Source organism: Haliaeetus leucocephalus, unplaced genomic scaffold (assembly GCF_000737465.1).
Source record: "Haliaeetus leucocephalus isolate CR32 unplaced genomic scaffold, Haliaeetus_leucocephalus-4.0 Scaffold251, whole genome shotgun sequence".
Taxonomy (NCBI): Eukaryota; Metazoa; Chordata; class Aves; order Accipitriformes; family Accipitridae; genus Haliaeetus; species Haliaeetus leucocephalus.
Window position 1 is genome coordinate 5760153 of NW_010972687.1, and position 22676 is coordinate 5782828.

The 22676-nt window shown below is 40.2% G+C and overlaps 1 protein-coding gene across 1 annotated transcript in view; it reads right to left on the reverse strand.

Annotated features, from left to right (window-relative positions):
• The window catches only part of FRMD3 (FERM domain containing 3), an 83402-nt gene extending 61747 nt beyond the window's left edge, over window positions 1-21655 (reverse strand). The window contains exons 1-2 of the mRNA XM_010568632.1: window positions 21551-21655; window positions 2278-2320 (exon numbers count right to left, since the gene is read on the reverse strand). Coding sequence (XP_010566934.1) covers window positions 2278-2284 — 7 coding nt within the window. The 5' untranslated portion in view covers window positions 2285-2320; window positions 21551-21655. The remainder of the gene's footprint in view (window positions 1-2277; window positions 2321-21550) is intronic.
• Window positions 21656-22676: the final 1021 nt, after the last annotated feature.

The window sequence follows — 22676 nt, forward strand, 5'->3', positions numbered from 1 at the left end:
TCCTATGTAAACTGAGCATTCACCTGAATTTCGAATATTTTGAATCATTAGTGTTAATACAACCTACTCTTGCATCAGAGGAAATGAAAGTCCATTCTTACAAAACAGATCATTTCACTGTTTTCTGAATTCCTTAATGGCAGAGAAAGAAAAGGAAACCTTCAGTTTTTACACTTTCCACCTGCTACTAATTTCAGTCCTCACTTGTGTCACCTGAGACTGTGATGTTTTTCAAATTAATATTGGTAATTTCTTCTTCTGAGTCTAAATCTTTTCACAGTAGACTGAATATTTTTAGATAAAATACAAATTAACCTTGTGTGCCTCTAGAAATTGTTTAGTGTTCTACATTAACATAGCATATTTTTAGAAAAATAAATCAAGAGGTTCCTGATGTGAAATGCTTACAAAAACATCCTTGAAACCTCTGGGAGCAAAAAATATATTTATGCATAATGTACATGGATTCTACACATATATATAAAATATATACATATATCTCCTTGTTTTGTTTCTTTAAAGGGTTATAGTAGCAACTGAAGTTCTTCATCTGAGACAAAAGATAAAGTTAGGTTACACCAGTATTAAACTGAAGTTGCTCATGAAAAGCCCATCACATAGTTAATTCTACTTCTGTGTCCTAAATCTAAGGCTGATAACAAAACACCTTTATTAGCATCTCATTCTTTTTTGTTGTTGTTGTTGAGACCTTTTCACCATGATAAATAACCTCATACTAGCTGCATTTTATTTTATTTTTTTCTATGCATTCATTTTCCAGCATTCAGTTTTGATTAGGATTCTACCCCAAAAGCCACACAAGTCCTCTGATGAGACCGTGACATCAGTACATCTATGGAATTTATAGAGTACCATTGATCACATCTAGGCAACATCTATGTGCAGGTAGAGTTGTTCTGAATAAATCAAAACACTCTTGGTGCATCTGTTGGCAGAGTTCCTGAATGTGTTGCTATGCAAAGTGCAACAAGACTCATGAGCCCATATGCTTTGTTGGGTAAAAGCAGTGATACAAATGCAGATGAGAGGATACTTTGAGGAAATTCAGTTCTACTTTTGGTAACACAACGGAAGGAAGAAAGTGATAATTTGTAATTATTACAGTCCCTCTTTTCTTCCTTCACTAGCATTGCAGAGGAGCACAACTTAGTTTTAGCTTGACATTCTTTTACTAGATAACACTCCAACGACCTAAACACTAGATATAAACAGTTCACACTGAATATGCTAGGTATATGTGTGCATGCTCATGTACATATGTACACACATATTGCAAGATACACTATTGCTGCATTAATGGAAGAATTTCTTGAAGCATTCCATGTAGTCCAGCCAACACTCAGGATTAACTGTTTTTACATATTAGACAACCTCTTAAGCCTCATCACATTTTAAAACATATTTGTTATCTCCCACACAAAAGACACATTTTATTTATGCTTAAAACAGAAAACAGCTGCATACAAAGGGTATGTGAGTAAAATTCTCCTTCATTTCATAAACTAAATATAGAGATAGACAACAGCTTTTATTAAACAAGACACAACTCCCAATGACCTAAATCAAGTCTCCAGAACTGCCAAATAAACACTGTCTTCCACTGCTGGAAATAAACTTCTGAGTATCAAAGCAGTTTTGTTTCCTGAAGAAATCTTCACAGTTGATCCATTTAATAGAAAGGATGAGCCAGACCATAACAGTTCAAAAAGATAATTAAAATAATACATTCCTATTTTGAGGAGTCTTTTTTAAATAACGACTGTAATTTTCCACTTGTCTGAGGCAGGAGGTCACCACTTAACCCATAGCACTTGAGTTTGCTGGACTGTAACAATGATCTCAAACCAATGGTCTCCATTGCCAGGAAGCAAGGGGGAAATGGAAAGAAAGCAAACTAGAAAGACCCAGAAGCAGATTGCCACGGTCCATATTTTATTGCCATCTCCCAGTGGGTAATTATGTCTGACTGAAAACGAGAGCCAGAACATAAAAGTCTTTGCACCGGATCTGCGACCCCACACACAACAGCTGGCCTCTGGCTCTAGCCTTGAGCAGTGAGGAAGAGCTCTTGATGTGCAGAGCACTGTAAGACAGTGAAATTGGGGTGGCATGGAGCTTTTAGGAGTCCAGATAGGACATGAAGGCCCTATTTGCACCAGAAGAAAATGAAGCATATTCTAAACTACTGCATGGAAGCACAGGAAAACCTCTGGGCATTTCAAAAGCAGTTTAAAAACGTGAGCTCTCAACACTTACATTTCATTTGCTTGAAGATGGACTTGTTGGGCTCAAGCCAGTGCTGGAAAGGCAAAGCAGAGAGCAGAGGTTAATACAGACCACAGCAGACAGCAACATCGTTGTAGATGTATGTGGTACCAAAAATAGGAAGTAGGATTTTGGTTTCAATGAAACATACAGACACAGGAAAAAGCACCTCCCTACTGTTGTAATACTGGAATTGCACCGTATAAGCATACTTGATGTTACCAGTGCTTATAAGATGTCGTTGAGACAAAAATAAGACAAATATTTCAAAGACAAATTTAAAGTAGAGAGGCTCTAGTGATTAGTTTGCAGCAGACATCTCAGTCTTACACTTTCAACCATTTTTTTCCAGAAGAATGATCATACTGGACAGGAGGACAGACTATTCAGAAACATTAACATCATCTGTTCATTAACGCTGTCTTCTATAGTTCTTATAACTAAAGCATGTGTAAATACTGTATTCTCAGTCAGCACCCTCGGAACACAAGCTATTGTTCTCTTCTAGCAAGAACTAAAAATCTGAAGGGAAAAAGTGTATTTTTCCATTAAATGTTTACGCTACGGATAGTCAATGCACAACAGAGAGGTATGGAAGCCTACCAGTTGGTGTAGAACTTTCCAGGGAAAGACTGCAATGGCAGGAAAACTTTCATTTTTTTATTTTCCTGGAAAGTAAACTCAGGAGCTTCTGTGATGAAAAGCTAGGCTCACATTTTAGTTAAGAGCCTTAGCACAACCCCTGCTAACACTAGCTGAACTCTTCAGGAGGATGTTTTGATTGACAAAAGAACAAGTGCCAGTTCTGACCACAGCCAACAGCGTTTGTACTAGGATTTTTCCTGCAAGCAAAAAATCTCCACACTAAAATGAGATTTGTGCTGCAGAAGCAGCTCATCAAAAAGCAAAGTATTCAACTTTAATAAGCATAATCAACACTGGAAGGCCTTGCACTAAGGGGTTTCTTTTTTAACCCTTTTCATTCTAGCTCTAAATCCCTATGGTCTACTGCAAAAAGAAAACCTAGCATTTTTTAAACCATATGTAGTACTTAAAATATCCTACATCAACTACTATTTTTCCTCATAAATTAGAGTAATTCTACTACAGAGAAAGGCCAGGGGAAGATATTTTATAGGAATTGTTAATAGGTGACAGAAAATTATTATGTAAAAAATCATGACATCTCAAGAATTCAGTCAAAATCATGGGTAACTGTAAATTAGTTTTCTGGAACATAATTTCTGACAAAAAAAAAACCTTGGAAAGAGCATTTTCAAATATCTGCAGCTTATATGCAATGGCTGCTCAGAAACTCCTGCATATAGTTTACAGCAATATTGGAGATAAGGACTACTATGTACTTCTGTTTGAAGCTCACTTATCGCTGAGAGACTGATATAGAACGCTAGTACTCAAAAGACACACAAAACAAAAAAACAGCCACCCCAAACTTCAAACAACAACAAACAACCCCACAACATTTCTTTACCTCTTCTCTCTCCCCAGTAACTCTCTTTTGGGGGGAAAAGGAGAAAGAAACAGAATTGAGAAAGAAATAGCTGTTTCACCAACTTACCAGAAATATCTAGCTCATTTCATTCTTTTTTAAATCACACAGATACATTATTTATACATTTTGTTCTGAATAATGGGGGGAGGGGAGGGTGTTCATAAAAAGGTAAGGCAATTTAAGAGATTTGCTACTGTCTGCAGTACTTTATAGATACATAATACAGAATGAAGTCACAGGTAGGAAACCAGTCAAGACACACAGATAAACAAATTTACTTTCCTTAATCTCTTCACAGACACACTCCACCTCCACCAGGATCTAGGCAGTCCTAGCTGAAGATTCAGACAGCAAAGATGAACTTGGACAGTGAGCCATGCTATACTGTTCCCAGGGAACTGAATGTTAAGAAATGTCTCACTATTTTTATCTGGCAGGAGCACAACACAATTTGTTTGATAATTCTTTTTGAAAAGGCCAGGCTGAAGTATTAGCATAGACTAGGTCAGCATTTACAGCTGTTTGAAAAAGTCCATTACCTATTCTTACAACAAGTCAGAGGTAAAGCCCAATTTGTAAATATGAAACCCTCATAATTCACCATGTGAATAATGAAAAAGGGGAAACATGGATGAAATTCCTCATGCAGCGCACCAAATCCCCAGGAACGCAGATGTAGCTAACATGTCCAAAAGCAAACATGTTTCACTAAGACCTGACTTTCATGGGTTAAAAATGGATTGAAAAGACACCAAGCAATTAAGCAGTCTAGACTTTCACTTGGAGGTCAAGGAACTGCCAGGCAGTTTTTAGAAGCTCAGATTTCTGTGGTGACCTTCTGTTGGTGGAAGATTGCAAACGTGTAGGCAATTCAGCTGAATCTTCCAGAAAACTGAGCAGTTACTTTATAATTTGTGGAGATTTTCAAAGACACAGCAATTAGGTGCTTAATGCTTTCTGAGTGCCAGGGGAAGATAAACACCCAGTCATTGCTATCTGAAAATAGCCACCCCTATATTTGTTTGCATATTTCAATTTGAGTTTTAGGAAAGATTTTCCCCTGAGTACTTATCTTCTAGCCTTACAGCATTGACTGTTAATAATTAATAACTGTGCCTCATCTCTACTACAGAGTATTCATGCTATATTTATTCCAAGATTAATTAGCTGTTATAGCTAGGACCAGATTAAGGTTCCTATAAATTCATCAAAGAGTTTCTGCAGGAATTTTCAAATGAAAATCATCTGGCTTTGCAAAATGCTTTTTCAATGTATCCATCTTTTTTTTTAACAATTTTGCTGAAAAAGAAGAAAAAATCCTTGAAGGAAAGAAGAATATAGCATTTCGAGTTAGCTTGTCAGGCCAAATTTTAAAAGCATTTTAAATCTTCTACTGCAAAAATTTGTCATTAGTACTGTATGCCACACTGCCTGGCGGGAACAGACCTTAGGTGTTTCCAATTCTTTCTTGTAAGGCTAACACCTCATAAGACAAAAAAAAACAGACAAACAAAACACGTCAGATGTAAACTTGGAACCAGAGACAAGAATCTTTACTTTCTCTCCTTGCACTAAAATATGCAAACTAGTGGGAGAAAAAAGACCCAACAACCTTATACAGTTTCATTTTTGCCTCATGTATTTCACACTGTTGTCCATAAAGGCTGCTTTAATCGGATGATGGCCTACACCCTCAAACCAGCTTGGCTTTATAAGCCATAGTACTTAATGTTCAACAGAAATCATTCCTGCAGAGGCTGAGCCTCCCATTTCCTTGATGGTGTGTTAGCAACATGGTTGTTGCCCAATGGAGAAGAAAAGACTTTGATCCTAATCCAGCTAAAACCTATTACCAAGGAGGTGAATAAGGTGTGAGTTCAGTACTGACAATTTCTACTCTCTTCTGCTGAAAGAGTTTTGAGTAGCAGCTGTGTATCTAGATGGTCAGACAGACATCCTCACAGAAGCAGAAGGTAGAGAGAAAGTTGCTTAGAGATCTTGAAGGTCAGTCATGGGATAGCTAATGAGTCTTGGTGCTTCAAGTGCCAGTGGTGACTAAGCAAACTATTACGGATATCACTTCTGGTCCTGGGATCCTAAAATATGCTGAGAATTGCCTTCTGAATAAGGTTTCGTTGCAACTGCATGCTGTGTTTCAATCTAGTGCAATTTTTACTTTGTAAATACAGTCCTCACCTCTGATCAGCCTTTAAGTGGCACTGAGTAGTCATTAGCGAGGCCAGGTGTGCTCTTGCTTACCCACAAATGCTGAACAGCTGATGTGCTACCACCTTCCACAGCAAAAACTCAGGTTGAGCAAGGACACCATGCAAGGATAAAAGCACCATTCTAGAAAGTCATTTTAACTCTTCAAACACTGATGTGCTTTTAGTAAAGATGCTTCAGACAACAACCTGTTTCAAATGAAGTCATTTACTGAGAAGCTCAGGCAGGACTGAGCTTGGTCTCAGTATAGCACAGGGTTAAGGGTTTTAGAATAAGAAGCAGGGAGAAAAGAGGACACAATGTACCACATCTACTTTTACAGCCCTTGTAAGGGGTCAGGTGTTATTAAAATCCCCACACTGTTCTTCCTCTATATTGCAACAGCCACTCCACAGTGCAAAGATGTGTGCTCCACTCCCCTCTTCCTATGGACTCCTGCATAAGACTGGCATAAACCAAAGACCATCTCCTAAAAATCTGCCAAGCCAAAAGCAGGAGCTTGGGACCTGATCAACCAGAAGTCCAATGAATTCAGTGAAAACTCTTTCCCCTTCTCCAACACAAGAGGCTTTTGATTCAGTCCCTGTGTTTGCAAGAGGAGCAGTAATGAAGGGGCAACCAAAAGTGGCCAAATGCCATGAATACTTAAATCCCCCTCAGCAAGCAATACTCAGTCAAGTGCTCAGATGTGCATACAGTAAAAGAGAATCAGAAGAACCTGCAGATGTCACAAGAACATTCTAGCTAGGCAAGGACTGGATTTGAAGACTTTGTTTAATGGACAGAAGAGACCAGGAGAATGGAGATACACGCTGAAACACTGCTAGAAAAGTAATAAAAATAATTTTATTTAAACCTCAACCCTATATTAATCTTGAAAACAAATACCTAACCTTTTTCTTGAATGAAATGAAAAGCAAATCAAAATCAATTTGCTTTAGCCTCAAGGCAGTGACTTGCACCAGGTCACCGCCTGCCAAAAGTTAGTCTCAAAAAAAAAATCATAACAGTATCCAAAGCTAATGGCAGGTCAGACATAGGAATTAATTGGGTGCCAACTCTATACCGGCGTAACAGATGCCAAATGACCCAGGGCACCCTGTATGTCTCCTTCTTCATGACCTGAGGCTTATATCATTTTTTCATGGCTTCAAGAACCTCTATACCAAGAATATTAATATTGTTCTATTGCAGCAAAGGAGCTGTACTGTTCCCAAAATCAGAGCATTGACTCTGGTTAGTGGTATGCCAAGCAGGAAGAAACAATGTACATAACTATGACAAAAATTAATCTCGTCCAGAAATAGTACCATACATTAGAACAGAATCACCATTTATATGATTCTGAGCTGAAACTAAACAAATTTCCAAATTCTCCCTCTGTTATTCCTATTACACTAAGATATTCAGAAAAACTCCAATGCTGTAAGTTGGAGTAGCTCAACCGATCCATAACCTCTACATCAGCTGGACATCTGGCCATAAAATCTGCATATATTGGTATATGCATGAGCCACCACGTGTTCACAGACAACAGGTTCACGATTGATGGAAAACCCATCTTTATTCTTATTAAAATAGCCTGCAGAATGATTTGGTTTACAAAGTTACTAATCTTCACACAAGATATTTCAGTTAGTAGCATTACTGCTGAATTAAGTATGTATGTATATTCACACTGCTATACATTTGTGCCAAGATTTTGTTTAGTACATAAATGCACCTCTACTGGTAAAAGTAAGTATCCTTTTAACTCAGCACTTTGTCCCTGAAAATGGCCTGAAGCAAACACTTAGAAAAATAACAAAAGTAATAGCTCCCATTGTGTTCACTGGATTTTTTTCACCAGCCTCCATGACAATTTGTTTGTATGTCTTTGTAGACTTTCACCAATTTGCCTATACACTTATTTTTTAACACTTTTTTTTACATTTTTGGCAGCTACAACAATGAATTTTATGACTAGGTATGGTATTTTAAAAACTATTTCTCAATATCAATTGCTTTGTAATTTCCTTAAGCACTTTTTAGTTCTGCTATAAGAATTACAGGGCAATCTTTCCCTGACAATCTTTATCCAAGCCATTTTACATCACATCTTTCTCTCTCATTCTTTCTTGCTCATTCTCTTGTTCTCTGTCTCACTCATTCTTTCTCACTCACCTCATTTTCTGGCTGAATTATTCTAGTCTAATCCATCTCTCTTCATATGAAATCCACTCCTTGGTATCATTCTTATGGCTGCCTTTGTTCCTTTTCTAGTTCTACTATATTTTTTTGAAACAGCATGAAATGAACTGCACACACCAAGCAGGGTCACAGCAAGACTTCATGCAAAAACACATAGGTTTTGTGATAACTCTGTCCAGGAGGAGAGATACATATGAACGGTGAAGCATTAAAATTTTAATTAACCTATGGCTCAGTCACTCTGGTGTTCATCCTATAATACTTCTGCTCTACGCCTTCAAAGAGACTGGAGAGGTCCCAGATAGATCTCTTTACATAGCTGTATGGAGCTTTATGAGTCATTATACAAAGACCGAGCTTTGTTAAACTGAGGTTGCAAATTATCTGTTGTCTCTTTCTACCAACCTTCACTGCCCTCACATGGGACTAAGTGCACATTTTTAAGAACATGTATTAAATAGCTTTTGTTGCTAAAGCAGAGATCAGCTGCACCCAAGACTTGCTGACCCTTCCAAAAGGTCTCTCTGATGAGGAACTGCTGTACATTTTGTCTACATGTCCCATTAAAAACAGAACTGCTACTTCATAATAAAGAAATTCATTATTCACAGACCAGAAGCTCTAACTTCCTTCCCTAGTAACTACTGGGACAATGCTGAACAACTTAGGTTATAGGATTAAACAAATACTCTGCCCAAGTCCATTAGAAGTGATGTACTCTAGAACAAAAATGGGACTCCCCAGCAGCCTTACTAGTGAAATAAACATGTAATCCAACAAAAAACTACTTGTGTGTAGAGATGCCTACCAGTTTTCATTGTGTCTAAGCTTGAAATCAAAATGAGAATTGTATTTGCGATAGTTCTCTAGGGGAAGACTGGCAGGAGTACCAGCAAATCCATAGCACACAATGTCATCTTCCTAACAATGCACAGAGCCAGGCTCTGTGCTCTACATGTCCTGGGTTTGGCTGGGATAGAGGTAATTTTCAGAAGAAGCTGGGAGGCAGCACAGCCAGGACACCTGACCCGAGCTAGCCAAGGGCATATTCCATACCACAGAATGTCATTCTTAGTATATAACTGGGGGAGCTGGCCGGCAGGAGGAGGGATCGCAGCTCAGGAGCAGACTGAGCATCAGGTTCCGGGTGGTGAGCAATTGCATTGTGCATCATTTGCTTGATACATTCTTTTATTAGTATTACTGTTATTACTACTTCTTCTCTCCTTGTGTTGCCCTATTAAACTGTCCTTATCTCCACCCAGGAGGTTTTACCTTTTTCTTCCGATTTGCCTCCCCATCCCACCAGGGAGGAGGGGAGGAGTGAGCAAGCAGTCACATGGTGCTTAGTTGCCAGCTGGGCTTAAAGCATGACACTCCTTTTTGGTACCCAATGTGGGGCACGAAGGGTTGAGACAACAACAGACCTGACCAAAGCATGTTAAAAAAAATTTGTTATATAGTCGCTGGTCACAATGTTGGTTTATTTGTTCACATGGTGGTGTTATGTAAGTTCTTATATGCACTATGTATTCCCTGCAGTGATGTTTATCACCTCTGGGAGAGGTATCAGGACTATCGTTTTGCTGTACTGACTAATGTCAACTTATGATATGATTACATCACTGGTCATGAGGTTAATCTGGTACCTATATGCAGCATTGTTGCCATGCCCACACCTCAGGTGCCTTCTTTTGGAATTTATTAGTAATTGCACCCCATTTATGGGGAAGATGGAGTGATACTTTGTCTTGCTCTTTCAGTTGCCCTTTCTCCTTTAGGTTAACTACAACAGCTTTTGAGAATTTTGAATATCCTTGGGATGTTCAAGCCAGCATGCTATTATTGCTGTTTCCTGAATGTGTCTCAGGTCTTGTTTAGGGTTAAAAAATTTTTTTTAAGAATACCACCGAGAGATCTGCCCCAAGGCTGGATAGTCATGGGTGGCATGGCATGTGGGAGAACATGGTCAGGTATCTAGAGAACTCACCTCCAATGGTTTGGAACTTCACTCCCAAACAACTACAGGATCCTGATAAAGTGATAGAATATTTAAAAGGAAAACGCTGTGGCTATTCCAGAGTGGCACAGCTTACCGCACTCTGCTGGGCCCTGGCCAGTATCTACCAAACACTGCTCGATATTATGCAGCACCCTCAGGGGGAAGGGAACGAAAACATACCGACAGGCACTGCAGCTATTCCAACCCCTGTGACAAGCACTGCAGCTACTCCAACCCCAGCAACAGGCATTGCAGCTGAACCAGAGAACCAGCCTGTGCCGGTACCAGTCACCCCCATACAGAAGAAGAAATACACAGAGAAATCAGTTCAGTTAGTAAAGGATGAAGATGAACCAGGGTCATCACGAGAACAGGAGGAAGAGGCAGAACCAGAGATAATACCTGATCCCTATCCCTGAGTGAGCTGTGAGATATGTGAAAGGATTTCAGCTGCCACCCAGGCAAGCACATTGTTACCTGGCAGCTCCTGGGGCCAGAAGTTTGGAATTAGAAAGTAGGGAAGCCAAGCAGCTGGGATCCATGTCTAGGGAAAGGGGCATTGACAAGGCAATTGGAAAAAAGAAGCCCTCAGCCTCTGAAGGTGACTTCTGACAGGTGTGAAGAAAAGATACTCTTTCAAGGAAGATGTCACATGTCGCTCAGGCAAGTGGAACACCATGGAGAGAGGTATCCAGTACCTGAGGGAATTAGCTGTGCTGGAGGGGATTTATAATGATCTGGATAACAAGCAGTTACCCACAGATCTAGATGAATTCCAATGCACACAACCCATGTGGGGAAGTTTCTACAAAGTGCACTACCGTCGTAGTATCATTGGCAGTAATGTCCTGGAAAGAAGGCAAGGGACAACGGTGGATGAAATGGCTGGCCGACTCTGGCAATAGAAAGGAAGTCTCTCTTCCTCCCTATGGGCCTGCTTCTTAGTTCTGGAGAAACTGTCCCAGGAGTTCCAGCAATTCAAAGAGTGCATGTCCTACTCCCCACCTGTGCAGGCCCGAATCTCAGCTCTTAGGAACAGGCGTCCCTCTGCTCAAGACAGAAGACATAGAAGGTATGCACCATGGGGTACCCTGTGGTTTTACCTGCAATAACAAGGAGACAACATGAGGAAGTGGGATGGAAAACCTGCCTTGACCCTAGAGGCACAGATACATGAGTTGCAAGGAAAAACAATCACAAAAGGGGATTCTTCATGGAAAAATGCCACTCAAGTTTCCAGTGGGCAGTTCCCCAGACAGAGTAGAAGGGTTGATCTCACTTCTGATCCTCCTGAAGGGACTTCTGATTCAAGTTTACAAAAAGTGAGTAACTAATACTATGACTAGGATTAGAGGTGTCCAACCTCCAGCCAGGTGGAGAAAAGGGACAACCAGGTTTGTTGGACTGTGTAGATTCAATGGCCTGGTGCATCAGACCCACAGGGGTATAAGGCTCTAGTGGACACCGGTGCACAGCGTACCCTACTGGCACCAAGCTATAAAGGGGTGAAACCCATCTGTATTTCTGGAGTGACAGGAGGATCCCAACAGCTAACTGTATGGGAGGCTGAAGTGAGTCTGACTGAGAATGAGTGGCATAAACACCCCATTGTGACTGTCCCAGAGGCCCTGTGCATCCTTGGCATAGACTATCTCAGGAGAGAGTATTTCAAGGACCCAAAAGGGTACCAGTGAGCTTTTGGAGACAGAGGAAATTGAACAGCTGTCCACTTTGCCTGGTCTCTCCAAGGACCCTTGTGTTGTGGGGTTGCTGAGGGTTGAAGAACAACAAGTGCCAATTGCTTCCACAATGGTGCACTGGTGGCAATATTGCATGAACCAAGACTCTCCGATTCCCATCCATAAGCTGATTCATCGACTGGAGATCCAAGGGATGATCAACAAAACTCGTTCACCCTTTAATAGTCCCATATGGGCAGTGCGGAAATCTAATGGAGAGTGGAGACTAACAGTAGACTGTTGTGGGCTGAATGAAGTCATGCCGCTGCTGAGTGCTGCCATGCCAGATATGCTAGAACTTCAACACAAACTTGAGTCAAAGGCAGCCAACTACTCCACAATTCATATCACTAATGGGTTTTTCTCAATCCCTTTGGCAGCAGAGTGCTGGCCACAGTTTGCTTTCGCTTGGTGGGGGGTGTCCAGTACACCTGGAATCGACTGCCCCAGGAGTGGAAACACAGCCCCACCATTTGCCATGGACTGATCCAGGCTGCACTGGAACAGGGTGAAGCTCCAGAACACCTCCAATACATTGATGGCATCATCATATGGGGCAACACAGCAGAAGTTTTTGAGAAAGGGAAGAAAAATGTTCAAATCCTTCTGACGGCCAGTTTTGACATAAAACAAAGTAAGGTCAAGTGACCTGCACAGGAGATCCAGTTTTTAGGAATAAAATGGCAAGATGGATATCATCACATCCCAATGGATGTGATCAACAAAATAGCAACTATTCCTCCACCGACTAATAAAAAGGAAACCCAGGCTTTTTTAGGTGTTGTGGTTTTTTGGAGGATGCATATTCCAAATTACAGTCTGATTGTAAGCCCTCTCTATCAAGTAACTTGGAAGAAGAATGATTTTAAATTGGGCCCTGAGCAACGACAAGCCTTTGAACAAATTGAACAGGAAATAGTTCATGCAGTAGCCCTCAGGCCAGTCCAGGCAGGACAAGATGTTAAAAATGTGCTCTATACCACAGCCAGGGAGAATGGCCCTACCTGGAGCCTCTGGCAGAAAGCACCTGGGGGGACCCGAGATTGACCCCTGGAGTTTTGGAGTCGGGGATACAGAGGATCCGAGACTCATTATAATGCAACTGAAAAAGAGATATTGGCAGCATATGAAGGAGTTCGAACTGCCTCAGATGTGGCTGGTACTGAAGCACAGCTCCTCTTAGCACCCTGACTGCCGGTGCTGGGCTGGATGTTCAAAGGGAGGGGCTCCTCTACACATCACGCAACTGATGCCACATGGAGTAAGTGGGTTGCACTGATCACACAATGGGCTTGCAGAGGAAACCCCAGTTTCCCATGAATTTTACAAGTGATCACGGACTGGCCAGAAGGCAAAGATTTTGGAATATCACCAGAGGAGGAGGTGACATGGGCTGAAGAGGCCCCACTGTATAATAAACTGCCAGAAAATGAGAGGCAATATGCCCTGTTCACTGATGGGTCCTGTCGCACTGCGGGAAAGCATCAGAGGTGGAAGGCTACTGTATGGAGTCCTACACGACTAGTCACAGAAACTGCTGAAGGAGAAGGTGAATCGAGTCAGTTTGCAGAGGTGAAAGCATTCCAGCTGGCTTTAGATAATGCTGACTGAGAAAAGTGGCCAGTCCACTATCTCTAGACTCATGGACAGTGGCAAATGCCCTGTGGGGGTAGTTGCAGCAATGGAAGCAGAGCAACTGGTAGCACAGAGGCAAACCCATCTGGGCTGCCCCATTGCGGCAAGATATTGCTGCCCAGCTAGACCATGTGGTTGTAAAAGTACGTCACATAGATGCCCACACATCTAAGAGTAGAGCCACTGAAGAACATCAAAACAACCAGCAGGTGGATCAGGCTTCTAAGATTGAAGTGGCTTAGGTGGATCTGGTCTGACAATTATAGCTCAGTGGGCCCACAACCTCAGGCCATCAAAGAAGAGATGCAACATATAGATGGGCTCGTGATCAAAGGTTGGACTTGACCATGGACACTATCGCACAGGTTATCCATGAATGTGTAACGTGTGCTGCAATCAAGCAAGCCAAATGGTTGAAGCTCCTGTGGTATGGAGGATGATGGCTGAAATATAAATATGGGGAGGTCTGGCAGATTGACTATATCACACTCCCACAAGCTTGCCAAGGCAAGCACCATGTGCTTACAATGGTGGAAGCAACCACCAGATGTCTGGAAACATATCCTGTGCCCCATGCCACTGCCTGGAACACTATCCTGGCCCTTGAAAAAGAAGTCTTATGGTTACATGGCTCCCCAGAAAGAATTGAGTCAGACAATGAGACTCATTTCTGAAACAACCTCATAGACAGCTGGGCCAAAGAGCATGGCATTGATGGGTATATCACATTCCCTATCACACACCAGCCTCTGAGAAAATCAAACAATACGATGGACTGCTAAAAACTACATTGAGAGCAATGGGGGGCGGGATCTTCAAACATTGGGATACACATTTAGCAAAAGCCACCTGGTTAGTTAAGAACTAGAGGTCTACCAATTGACCTGGCCCTGCCCAATCAAAACTTACACATACTATAGAAGGGGATAAAGTCCCCTTAGTGTGCATGAAGAGTATGTTAGGGAAGACAGTCTGGGTTAGTCCTGCCTCAGGCAAAGGCAAACCCATCTGTGGGATTGCTTTTGCTCAAGGACCTGGGTGCATTTGGTGGGTGATGAAGAAGGATAGGGAAGTTTGATGCGTATCTCAAGGGGATTTGATGTTGGGTCAGAATATCCAATGAATTAAGTTGTATGAAGTTAATTGCTAAATAACCCTGCTAGTGTATGTCATCATTACTACAGTTGCTATGTGCTATATCAATGGTATTACAGTGAGAAGCACCCAAATCACTGAAGGATGGACTTCGATGAAACTGAGCGAAGTGCAGCAGTGATGGAACTTGAACTGGCTACAGCAACTGGCACCTAGCAACTTCCTCAAGATAAACATCTTCAACCCGCAGACTGTTGGCACGGGCCGCAAAAAACACACCATCTGCGAGCTCCAGATGCAGCATGCAACAGTCCAACACCACACACCATCTCTCCTACACTGAAAGACTGTTAAAACAGATGGAGTCCCAAAGTCATGGATTAAATGAACTCAGCGGACACATTAGAGGGATGGCCCAAAGACTAAGGGAATGATACCTGTTTGTGTATATATATATATACACATATATGTCAAAGACAGGGAAAGTGGTGGTGATTAATTGGAAACTGTAGGATCTGGGCATGACATAGCTGGTATAGAATAAGGGGTGGATAATGTCCTGGGTTCGGCTGAGATAGAGTTAATTTTCAGAAGAAGCTGGGACCTGATGCGAACTAGCCAAGGGGATATTCAATAACATATGACATCATGCTCAGTATGTAGCTGGGGGACCTGGCCAGCAGGAGGAGGCATTGCAGCTCAGGAACGGGCTGAGCATCGGGCTCTGGATGGTGAGCAATTGCATTGTGCATCACTTGCTTTATATGTTCTTTTACTAGTATTAATGTTATTATTACTTCTTCTCTCCTTGTGTTATCCTATTAAACTGTACTTATCTCAGCCCTTGAGGCTTTACTTTTTCTTCCAGTACTCCCCCCTGTCCCACCAGGGCAGGGGAGCAGTGAGCAAGCAGCCATGTGGTGCTTAGTTGCCAGCTGGGCTTAAACCACGACACTGGGGAAGTCAGAAAATCCTAGCGTTCTCACAGCCACCATTAAAGATAAAGCTGCATAGTGGGAATGTGTTCATACAGCAGCTTCACTGATTTGAAAGCTTTGTTTTCATATGGCCAGGCATACATGCACAGACCTAAAACCACTGCACTGATGTGCTGTTCCCAGACAACCCTGCAGCACATCCAAATGACAAAGCATCTTAATGCTTCAGAGTGATTACTATAATCTCAAACATTTCTACAGAGTCTGGTAAGACTTCACAGTTGCTTCAGGGTTCTACAAAGCTTTTTCATAACACCTAACGCTTCCAACCTACCCCTTGGGTAGCTCCAGGTTATTTCTGGCTAACTACCACCTTATACTTTCACATTCAAAAACATAATCACAAGCATGTGCTCAAATTCACCCACTGGGGGTAAAAAAAAAGGAAACAAGTATTTACAACTTTAAATCACCACTCAGATGCCCTCCTGAAGGGACTTAAAGAATAAATTTCACCACACTACCATCTTCCTTCAGCCCCATCCTCCATTGCCCTCAATACCAGTGGCCTCTCTCAACAAGGGATCCCCTCTAGTGAGAGATGCAAAACAGTAGCTGCATTATTTCATCCTATTCCCATCTCCTACCAGCCTAAAAAAAACCCCACAAAATAAAGGTGCTCAGTCAACCCAGGGTATCTTGCACAGAATTAGCCATGCTGCATTTCCTCAAGGGCAAGAGTGTGATAATTGGCCTCAATATATCACCTAGTACATGAAAAATGTACCAATAGGTAGTACCTTGAGTAGCAGAATCAGTAACACCTCCTCCAGGTATGTCTCCTACTTGAAACTACTTACTTTGAAAAAACACAAGCTCCAAGTGATAGTTTCTGGGTTCTTAAAATGTCTGTCAGCTTTCTCTAGATTGCCTATGGAGTGGGTTTGCCCTACAGTGCTTTCTTCAGTGAGAAGCATAATCAGGTTTTACCCACTGATGTGGCAGCTTATCTTCATGAAATATTACAGGAACTTAATGTTTGAGACCTATATCCCCAGCCAAATTTGACCAGAACTGGCTTCAAAAGTTACTACAGTTGAGAGTCAGGGAGAAAGACAATGTGATCCCATATACTTAGTTTTCTCAGAAATCTAAGCAAAAAATTCAACAGTTAATATATGAACACTAGGAAGTCATTTGTTCCCAGCATAGCACCATTAGACATAAAATGTCATGCTGCAATTTACTGCATACTTTTAGTACAAACATGGCTTTTCTGAAGCTACCCTAAGGCACAGTTTCCCCAAAGGAACATCCATATCTGATGCTAGAAGATAAAGCAGTAGATATGGTGTAGCACCTAGAGTCTTTAACTGCTAGTTCAATTTGACGTCATTGGCATTGTTTCTCTCCTGTATACCCGAAGATATTAAAAAAGCTACCATGCTGCCTTCTGTTAAGAGTGTCTTCCAGAGTTTCTTTTTTGGGTGTGGAATAGAAAATGGAAAACTATAGAAAATTTTACAAAATTTAAGTATGCCTAAAATATCCACATGTTTACTTATGCAGAAGGAAAGGATTATCATAAAAGGGGGCTGGAGGGAGGAAAGAGTATACATTAAAAGTTACTTGAAAAATAACCTATAAAACTAACAGCTGTTTCTCATCACAGTTTTCCCACATTTCAAATTTATTGTTCCAACCTAAGACAATTAGCTCAATTATCTACTTTTTCACAAAGTCAGAAGTTCTGAATGTTCTAAACACAAATATTGAAACATTTCATTTGAAACATCTGAAATATTGAAACAGTAGATTTTTAAAATTCTCAAACTCAGTCAAGTGTTTCAACACTCCAAAGTCAAAATGCTACATTTTGGTAGCATAGTGTGAAAGAAGACATTTAGGATGAATTAAAGCTGGTATTTTTTCCTGCTTGAACTCCCTCAATAGATTACAAAACAAACAGACTGCAAATTAGCTTTTGGAGCAACTCCACAACCTTCACACAAAAAATTACATACAAATAAAAGGGAGGCAAGCATCACTGGTAGACTAAACACCAGCAGGAGTAATTCTGCATACTATTTATGTGTATATATATATATATGTATGTGTGTACACAATAATATACTATGATGTCATATAGCTTAACAATTCAAAGAGCCAATCAAGAATAATTCACTAAAAGCCAGAATTAAATGCATGATTTTGGCAGTTTGATTTGGAACCACAGATAGAGTCCTTTCTGTTCAAAGACAGAGATTATGCAGTGGAATATAAACTACAACAGAGGCATTCAACACTTCCAAGAAAACAGGCAAAGCAACATGAATTGTACGCTACCTGCACCAGAATCAATAATAACTCTCCTAAAAAAAAGGTTATGCTTTCTTGTTTCAGCTTTTATTACATATTCTTTGAAAGAAACTTCAGAAGATGGTACCTAGTCTCTATCTCTGTCAACTTTTAGTATAAACCCCTTCCAAAAAATTATAGAGATCTCTCTTAAAGTTCTTTACAAATCTAGTTAAGAATTTTGCCCCATTGCCTCCATTATGGCTGTTCCAGATGCTGCAGCTCTCGTTGGCTTAATTAAGAAACCACCTCTCTTGCTTAAACTTTCTTTTTCTTTCTACCATATTCTACCATTCTTTTAACCATATCCTTATCCTTCTTTTTGCTGCACTAAATGGGTTATGCCCTTCTTAACATTGTCTCAAAAACAAGCTCTCCTTTCTCTTTATCTTTCTAATACTCCTTCTCCTCATTCAGTTAAATTTATCTTTCTTAAATGCAGACATCTAGATCAGAATAGCTGAGGTCTCATTAGGGTGTAATGACATTAATACTTTCCTGAAAATACAATCCTAAAAAGGGCGAAACAAAGTGTCTTCTTTTATCATGTCACATCATGCCGGTGGCTTACTGCCAAACCCAGACCAGGCAATATTCATTTTATTCATTGTCCCGCATGTCTTTATTTGCCTACAGGGCACCGAAGGACTTTGTCACACACATCATTGAACTGGTTTAGGATGAATTATCACTTCCCTTCAAAGCAATTTTCTCAGTCAAATCACCAGATTTAAGTTTAGAAAGAAGCTCTTGGTGAATTCCACCTACAGACCTTTACTGAGCTACTGCTTCTGTTTTGTAATACGTCTGACCAACTCTAAGAATGTACTGCAGGAAATCTCTCTCCCTTTTTCCTTGGTGGGACCTGCAAGAATTCCATGGAGCTTTGGAATTCTCTTCTACAGAGCTCTAAGTACTCTTTCTTGTAAGGTGGCTACAACAATGTGGCATTCCTCCTGTGACCCCACTACACCTTATACTTGCTACAGCTTATCTCTATAACCACATTCCTGAACAGCTACTCCCCTGTAATCTCAGGGGGTTTTATTAACATGAATTTCAGGCAGCTAAGCTCACAACTGCTAAAATACAAAACCGTGGGAAGATCCATCACCTACCCAATCATTGCAAAATCATGATTTCCTCTATTTTTCTACTGAGCCATTTACTGATGAACTTTATCCAGCTACAATGCCTGGGCCCCAGCACAATTACTCATAAAGTCCCATGCTTATTATACTACTAGGAAATCATTGGTTAGTACGCTTCTTTAAGACCAGAAAAAGATCAGAACAGTCTTCTGCTGATTGGAGAAGAATTGTAATTACAGTTTCAGAGTCTTCCTGTAACTGACTGGGAGGTATTCATGCATCTGTATTCAATACAGACGTAAGACTCAGATAAGCGAACCTCTACAAGATCAGAGATTCAAAAGAGCCAGATGTCATAAACCCAGTATTTCTTTATTATAATATTTGTCTGCAGTTTAGTCCTTAGGACAGGTTTTGTTGCAGAGGAAATATCCACTCCGAGGGAAAGCATTTCATGTATAAATATTTAGAAGTGTAATCTTAAAAAAAAAAGGGGGGAGGAACCCCAACAGAACAGAACAGGACAAAGGGACAATAGAAGACACTGCATGTAAAAATGGCTTATTTTGATGAATTGTAATAAGCCTAAAAGAAAAATGTATGTTGCTTTCAACTCATCAGCCAGAGCACTTAAGTCGGTATAAAGAAATGTCCCTTATAATTCATGTCCTAATTCATGAGAGAGTTTAAAATCAAGAACTAATACCCAATTAGAGAAATTATCCATATGCTTAAAAAGTGAGAGTGACTATAAATCAGCATTTAAAAATGCATGTATGGAAAATGTAAGCTTGAGAAGTTTGCTTAACTAAATCCCACTGAAGACTGGGCCAGTTGATATAAGCCATCCTACCTACACAGGATGGCCACAGTATTCTTGTTTGTTAGATATAAAGAGAAATGAAGACCTAAGATTTTTTAGGTAAGACTATAAATGTTTTCTCAGATTGTCTTTTACTATTTACCAAGAGAAAACTTAAGATTCAGTGTAATTTATAATCTCCCATAAACAAAACACAGAATTAGCTATACTACAAGATGTAAAAGAACAACTGTATAGCCAACAAGAATAAGATACTGCAGCAAATTTGTCAATATAGTTAACAGCTCTTTCAAACATGGGAACCACATAAGGTATGATTTAACAGGCATCCCAATGGGATTTTTAGAGGTTTTTCTGAAGCATCACTTTTTTAAAGTATTCTGCCAAAAAAATTAAAGTTTTTACTAAAAGAACCTCTTGATTGCTGTTAAGTAAAACAACTTTTCTATAGCAATTTTTCAGTAACTGTCAGAGAAAGGGCCAACAAAAGCAAGTATTCATTAAGTCCTACCTAATTACAGTCTAATGCAGCACTCCACCTACTTCTCCTATCAATTCCAACCAGGTGAACACCTCTATAATTTTAATGATTGTGAAGAGTTAAGTACACTGGCCATAGTAACTGCTAAGTATTCTGCTACTTATTTTAATTTTAAAAGGAGAATGCAATGGAAATGACCTGCTGCAGCTTTGCAAAGCTATTGCAATTCTATAAGTTTGAGCAGGGGGTGATGCCCTAATTCCAGTGACTTTTGACAAAACTTATTAGGGTGTAGCAAGAGATAGCCAGCAAAATGTTTTTCTCCTCCTGAATCATAGCAGTTTCAAACTGGTGAACATTTCCAGAGTTTAACTGCCAGTATATGTCCCCCATGATATTTAAAGTCATATCTAAGTCTTAACCTTGAGACCAGCAGGACCACAGAGTGAAGAAGCAGTTCTCAATTTCACTACCTGAGGACTTCTGCTTCCTGTGTTGACCATCCTTTCCTACGCTTAAACAGTAATAATCATCTGAAACCAAACAGGGAGTAGCAGTAGCAAATCACCTACAGAATACAACCTGCAGGACCACCTTCCACCTAAGAGAGATGACTAATCACTGTCTACACAAATGCCTAGAGTACAGGCCTGTAAATATTATTGCACAAATGTAAAGATGCTCATAGGGAGAACTAACCTGAAGAAACCCCCTCCCAACCTGACAAATCATACCTATTTTATGTATTACAGATATCTAAGTCCATGCGCCCTGTGAAAAGTGGAATAGAATGACTGCTTTTAGCTGTTAATAGGATTCCTGCCTACATCTCCCAAGAAGCATACTCTATAGAAAAATAGAAATCCCAAATTCCAGTGCACTGCCAGAGCCTAGGGCTACCCTGTGCTATCTCTGAGTCATGCCTATAGATCTTTTCTATCCTCAGTGCCCAGGAGAACTACACAAATCAGAATACATCAATTAACTTGAAACTATATACATGAACTAAGGGGAAAATTAATTTAATAATGCCACTTTAGGAACTCTATGGATTATGGCCAGAGAATAAACCCTCAGAGATACATAACTTTGCATTAGAACTTGCCTGTTTATTGGAAAAAAATCAATTCAGCATTACTTAAAAGCAAATGTAGTCAGAGTTCATATACATACCCTCTGCTTCTCAGGGTCAACATATCGAACGCCAAAATAGTCTTTTTCCAGCAAGCTGTAATAGTTGCAGATGTGATCTATGAGAAACTGACCTTTAGTTTCTCTCTGTAAAAAGAGAAAGAATTGATATATTATTCTAAGTATTCTGAACTTGCTGTCTATAAATATTAAAAAAATGTAATCAAAGTGTCAAGGAACATGGCACATGAAATTTGTTGTTATTCAGGTGAAGACAAGAATTTCAGCATTCACCTCTAAAAGATGGAGGAGATTAGTGATCAATGTACTCCCTGCACATTCACAAATTGATTCGTTAAGAAAATATCACTCCTTCTGCCTCAGGAAAACTCATGCTACTCTAATAGCTACCCATTTATAACATTTAATACATTGCTAGTAACCACATTTCCACCTGATGCTGTAATGGCATAACAGATACCCATTTACATATGGAATTTCAAACCAGTGTGTGATTATTTGTATCCCCCAAGTTTGCAAGCAGTTTTGGCAGTGAGTACCATACTGGATCTTTACGCAATGCCCACAGCAAGAGAGACCTAATCCTTAGTTCCAGGCAGCACTACAGTACAAGGAAGAAATGCCCAAATGACTGAAAGAGAAGTTTTAATCTTTGCACTATCACTGGGTAACTATAGCCTTAAGGAAACTTACTATACACATGATGTTTAGTTAACAATCTCATTCTCTATTTCTGCTTTCTTCAATCTCAATACTCTGTTTCATTTTTCCTTAATCTACTCCTGATATGGAGACTCTACATAAATTTTCACATTTCTTCTGATCCAGCTAAGGTGATTTTTTTTTTTCCTGAATTGTGATGTGTATGAATATTAACACTGGGCTAAAGCTGTTCCCCTAAACAGTCCACAGCAGACAAAGGCGCTTCACTACGTCGCAGGGTCAGGTCTCTGCATTTCTTTCCCTCTATCTGGCTACCCCGGTCCTGCACTGAGACACCTCTGCTGTTTGCAGAGGCAGCAAGTTTGCAAGACTCTATGCTTTGTTGACGTGAAACAACTTGAACTTAGCTCTTTAATGTTTACAAAATAGAAACTACACAGGATATGCAATCACATTATATAAAAGAATTACTTAATTGTTCCTC